Source organism: Martes martes, assembly GCF_963455335.1.
Source record: "Martes martes genome assembly, chromosome: 11".
Classification (NCBI taxonomy): Eukaryota; Metazoa; Chordata; class Mammalia; order Carnivora; family Mustelidae; genus Martes; species Martes martes.
The window spans coordinates 63,597,766-63,603,765 of NC_137899.1; the positions used below are offsets into that span (position 1 = coordinate 63,597,766).

General features: G+C 44.8%; 1 protein-coding gene across 1 annotated transcript in view; it reads left to right on the forward strand.

Moving 5' to 3' along the window:
• The window catches only part of ITPRID1 (ITPR interacting domain containing 1), a gene marked incomplete at its 3' end in the record, with an annotated part of 69,464 nt that extends 64,706 nt beyond the window's left edge, over positions 1-4,758 (forward strand). The window contains exons 11-13 of the mRNA XM_080818945.1: positions 2,979-3,106; positions 3,866-3,977; positions 4,453-4,758. Of these exons, the coding sequence (XP_080675071.1) occupies positions 2,979-3,106; positions 3,866-3,977; positions 4,453-4,758 (546 nt within the window). The remainder of the gene's footprint in view (positions 1-2,978; positions 3,107-3,865; positions 3,978-4,452) is intronic.
• Between the last annotated feature and the right edge of the window lie 1,242 nt (positions 4,759-6,000).

Below are 6,000 nucleotides of genomic sequence, written 5' to 3' on the forward strand. Positions count from 1 at the left end.
TTTAATGGACTTGGGTCAGTCAGGTAGACCTTGAATTGACTTTGGGTTATAACCCAGCACTTACATTGGAAGAAAGAGTTCCAAACAGCCTTTTTTTTTTTTTTTTGCTTGCCTGGTGTTTCCTTTTTTCTGAAAACTACTATATCTGTTCTAGAACTGAAATGCACGTTTAGTACTTCCAAATGACCAGAAGATGGCAGCGCTTCAGAATCTTCGACCTCACACCCTGCTGGACCAGCTATCAGTTATTCCTGAATCCTAGACCCCTGTGCCTTCCAATCACAAAGAGTTACCCCAGAATAACTAGATGAAGCGTAAACTTTAATGTTTCTAATGCTCAGCCTACTTGAGCAACATATTTCCATCCCTAGAGTTTGGTCGGCCTGTAGGAAATCTACTAGGACCATTCAGCCAGCTCAGTCCTAAGCGACAAATAGCTTGTCCCCGTGTCCAGGCACACTACTGTGACTCAGTTAGATCTTGAGAAGAAAAGATATGACTCCGGCTTGAAATCTGTCCTTTTGGACCTTGGACAAGTCAGTTTGCCATTCTGTGTCAGAACACCTCTCTATAAAAAGAGCCCTTCATGGTCTCTAAGATCTTTTCTGGTTTCAAGAGCCATAATTGTAGTCACCTTTCAAGCATGCTTGCCAACATCAGTAACACTTCAAATACTCCTCTAACTGGTTCAAATGCGCTCACACTGAAGCAAAAGTAAGTAGAGAGTTTTGCCATGTAAAATATGTTATTCATACATAAAAATTAGGGGACAGAATCAAACCAAACTCTCAGAGCAAAATAATGAGGAGTTTTCAGTATAAGAACATCACTTGTAGGAAAGTATTTCCATTATGATAATTCCAGTAAAAGTAGAAATGAAGCTCCAAGGATCTTGGCCATGGGGTTTGGGGGAGAAAAGTAAGAAATCTAGGACTTCCTTAAAACAGGGCTAAGAGGAATTAACACAGCTGTAAGACTGGTCTCCATGGAAGGAAGAGGAAAATAAGGTTGAAAGACAGCTACCATGAAAACTAGTTTCCTTTAAAGAACTTTCCAGAAACCCCACTCCATGCTTTCCACTTTGATCTCATTGTCATCCTACTGCAGGGGATGCTGGGAAATGTCTTTTGTTAGGCACATTGTTACCTTAAGATATTAGAAGTCTCTTCATGTGAATAAAGGGGAAAAAGACAGTGAGCAGGCAACTAACAGCCTCTGCTATGCTACTCTGGGCGGTGGGGAGGGGAGCCAAACCCATACCCATGGTAGAGAAAGCATTAGGGTCTAACAAGCACTAATGTCGCTTAAAGTCAGATGGGTGGAGATGTTGGGGTTCTGGATCATGCATATTTATGTATTTATGTATGTATGTATGTATGTATTTGACAGAGTGAGAGAATGAGTGGTGGGAGGGGCAGAGAGAGAAACAGACTCCCTGCAGAACAGAGACCCTCATATGGGACTTGATCTCAGGTTCCTGGGATCTCAGGCTCCTGGGATCAGATGCTTAAGCGACTGAGCCACCCAGTCACCTTCATGCATCTGTTCAAAGCATGATCCAACCTGGGCTGGAAAAGAAGGCGGATAGCTAGTAAGAACTCAGCAAATCATCAGGTTCTCAACAAATGGACTGGACTTAGGGGCTTCCGGAAGATATATAAATTAGGACACCACGGCAGAGGCAGAGTCACACAGAGAAATTTAAGAACAATTTAAAGAACGATTTACAGATGAATGGATAAAGAAAATGTGGTGTATCTATACAATGGAATACTATGCAGCCATCAAATAAAAAACTGAAATCTTGCCATTTGCAAAGATGTGGATGGAACTAGAGGGTATTATGCTAAGCAAAATAAGTCAATCAGAGAAAGACAATTATCAGATGATCTCTCTGATATGAGGAATATGAGAAACAAGACAGAGGATCATAGGGGAAGGGAGGGAAAAATGAAACAAGACGAAACCAGAGAAGGAGAAAAAACCTTAAGAGACTCTTACTCTCAGGAAACAAATCGAGGGTTGCTGGAGGGGAGGGTGGTGAGAGGGATGGGTGGCTGAGTGATGGACATTGGGGAGGATATGTGTTATGGTGAGTGCTGTGAATTGCGTAAGGCTGATAAATCACAGACCTGTACCCCTGAAACAAATAATACATTATATGTTAATTTAAAAATACAATTAAAGAACCATTCACATCAGGAACAATAAGGAGCAGGATGGGGAGCATAGACAGAGTTTAATTCTAGATTCTAATTCACGAAGAGAGTAGGATGCCTAACTGATGCCTCCCTTACTGTGGGTGAGCTTGTTAGCCACATGGAGCTGATCCTGCAGATTTCACCACCAGGGCCTGTGGTCAAGCAGGGCTAAGACTGATATATATATATATATATATATATATATATATATATACACACACACACACACATACATACATACACACATATCATATAATATTGATATATATATATATCAATTATATATATATATTATTCTAAGCAGACTTTATCTAATCAAACACATAGCATTGGGACAGGTGTGTTCAACGTTACTGAGATTCAGAGTGAGGCAATATTCAACGCCCACGTTAAACAAGATTTAACAGGACTCAGCTTTCCTAAGCACAAGCCATCTCTCCAACACTTTCCCCCTGATTTCCTTATCTGTGTCCTTGTACCCTGACATCACCTAGTTCTTCAGACAGCCGTCCTGTCTCCGGGACATGATGTCTCCAAAAGCCAATCAACAACCAACTGCTGCCCTTCTGTCCCAGGCAAATATTGCCTCTGCTCACCCAGAGAAGCCAGAGGCTGGGCTTTCCATCTAGTCTTTCCCCTGCCTTAGCGATGGGGCTTCACTGCAGACAAGGGAGCCCCGGGGCGGGGGGGCGGGGGGGGCAGGCAGGCTCCACCGTCGTGAGCTCTTGCTGTGAATCAGAAAGGACTTCCTTTTCAGCTCTTTCTAATTGTTCTCAGTGCACAGTCCAGGAGATGGAAGTGATGAAGATGGTGTGCCAGAGTTTCCAGGAGCATTTGGAGGAAATTGAACAGCACCTTACAGGACAGCAGGCACTCTTTTGCAGGGACATGTCAGAGGAAGAAAGGTAATTATCGAAGAGAGTCATAAAAGTAAGTCGAGCCCACACACCTGAAGCAAGGAAATGTAATCAGGGCAGGACAGATGAGCACCAGGGAGCAGGACTAATGAGAAATGAGTCCCTTTCCTTGGCTTTCCTGTTCTTGTTCTTGCTTTCGCAGTAGGAATCTGTGAGAGCTATTTGTGAGACAGCAACACTTACTCTTTAAGGCCAAAGCTATTTGAGGTCAGAAGATGGGCAGTCAGCTGACAAGATGGGGGATAGCCAGCAGGATATCTTCCATTGATATGAAGGGGCTTATGCAAATGTAAGTGTTGGAGGTTATTAGAGTTTTGGAAATCTGCATTATTTTCACATCGCTGAAAAGCGTATGTCCCAAAAGTAGATTAGCTGTTGCCTGGGCCTGAGGGGTGGAAATAGGGATTAACCATAAAGGGGCATGGGAGTGTTTATTGGGCAGATAGAAGCTATCCCAAATTGACCAGTAGTGAGTGATGCAACTTGGCAAATTTATTAAAAATCATTGCAGTGGACTGTTAAAATAGGTAAACTCTGGGTATACAAATTATTCTGCAATAGAGTTGTTTAAAAAAGAAAGAACACCTGCCCTGGTGATACACCATATCTGATACAAATAAAGAAGGTGACGGTCCCTTGTAAGAGATGTCAGAGGAGTGACCTATCTTTTGAGGGGGATGATGAAGGACTGAGCTTGGAGCCTGGAGATGATGGGAAATGGGGTCAATCTCTCTTCTTTAACTGCAGGCAGGAGGCCGAACAGCTGCAGACTCTCCGCTGGGCCCTGCAGCAGCAGGTGGAGGAGCTGGCGTTTCAGTTTGGAGACCGGGCTCAGCAGATCAAAGACGAGATTCTATTGGTACGGGGCGGCGGAGGGGGTGGGGGGTGGACACTTGACTCCATCCTGCAGACCGCTGGAGAGATGCATTAGATCAGAAACCTGACTGTGTGATCCTTGCAGATTCTAGGATTATGTGCCAACCCCTTCATTTTAAGTATAAAGAAAGTGAAGTCTTTGCTCAAGGCCACATGGCTAATTGATGGCAATTGAGGATTAGAACTCAGGTCATCTAATTGCTACGTCAGTCTTTCCTCCTGCCCTGTAAATAAGCAATACATATTAATAATAATTATTATTATTGGCCATTTTCCCAATGAGAATAAGAAACACTTTGAGTTAGTATGGCTTAGCCACTGCCAGAATTTGCTGCCAGCTCACAGAGTCCACTCTAGAGAATTCCTCACCCAGGAACATCTTTCCCACAAGTCTGGCTTATCTGTTTGGTGAAAATATGGTAAGATGCCCACTCTTTTTGTTCTTATCTTCCATTTAGCACTTTGAGCTTCTCACAGAGGAACAAACTGAGCACTATCCAAACCTGCATGACTGTAACTGGACAGAAGAAAAGAATGGCCAGACTTCATGTGCTAAAGTCCACCCAGCCATGGCCCCCCAGGTTGCCTTTCCTTCGCGAGATAGCCAGCAGGCTCTCAGCTCAAGGGTGACCCATTTACCTGCCTTCTCTTCACCCACCTTGGAGAGCAGCACCAGGATGTCTCCTCCAGCTGGGGCAGAGTCAGGCCCAGACCCCTTGTCAAATTGTCCTATTGGAGATAAGGGTAAAAATGTCTTCCTTTAGATAAGAGTGGTTTTGATGACCTTCCTGCAAAGTGTAAGAGCACATTCCAGCCAGACAAGGAAATCTAAATTGCCCCCCAGAAGTGTCTGTCAACCTGCTTCAGCTATTTTTAAAAATATTCTACTCTGTGTTTCAGCCCAGGAGAAACTCAATATTTCAATATTTATTCAATACAGAATAAGTGAGCACCTACTATATGCCTGGCACAGAGAATACATGGGGGCCAAAATATGTATGCATATCTCTAGATACAAATGATAGACAGTCTTTGCCCTGCACAAACATAGAGTCTACTGGGTAAGATAGAATGTGGACACATAAAGACATATGGATTTGAAAACTGTGAAAGAGATTTGAGGGAAATCACAGGGTTTTATGAAAGAGAACATAGCAGGGAATCTGACTGAGATCAAGCTGTCAGGAGGGCCTGGGTGAGGAAGTGACAACAGAAGAGGGAAAGAAAATCCAGGGCTCAGAAGGGCCAGCCTGTCCAATGGCCTGAGGCGGTCGGTCCCTGGAAGCATTGATGAAGCTCCCACCATGACCCAGGAGATCCTCGAATGCTGGAGACAGTTGTAAACAAGACAGACATTCGACTCATAAAGAGCTGGATGGAGAGCACAGAAAAGAAGTACAACCAACAAGATAACTTCAACATTGACAACTGCCATGGAGAAGACAGCGTCGGAACCCCGTAGGGGGTGGCACGGAGGAGAAGGGCACAGAATTCCTGAGGGTAGGGCCTTGCTGAAAGGAGGCTATTAGGCTAAAACCTGGATGGTGAGGAAGAGGAAGCCATGTGAAATTCTGAGGGAAGAACCTTGAAAGCAGAAGGAATGGAAAGTTTAAAGGCCCTGAGGCAGAACCAGCCGAAGTTGCTGAGCACATGAGTGATGGGAGAGTGGAGGGCGAGGACGTCCATAGGCCGACTGTATGCCGGGGTCTGAGAGCCAGGATCCTTCGTCCTTGTGGAAGCCATTACAGGCTTTAAGCAGGATTGTCAGATAGTCTGGTTTACATTTAAAAAATCCCACTGACTGCCTGTGGGGAGCACGCCGTTGGGGACCTGCAGCTAGGCAGCGCTCCCAGGGACGGGGCTGTTGGTGTAATCCTGTGGTAAGAAGCAAAGTGTCGAGTTGCTTCCATGCAGCTGGGGAGGCTTGAGAACCCCCCAACCCCCCCCCCCATTGAAACACGGGATGCACTGGCAGTCTTGAAGCCCTGGAGGAGTTCTAAGAAATG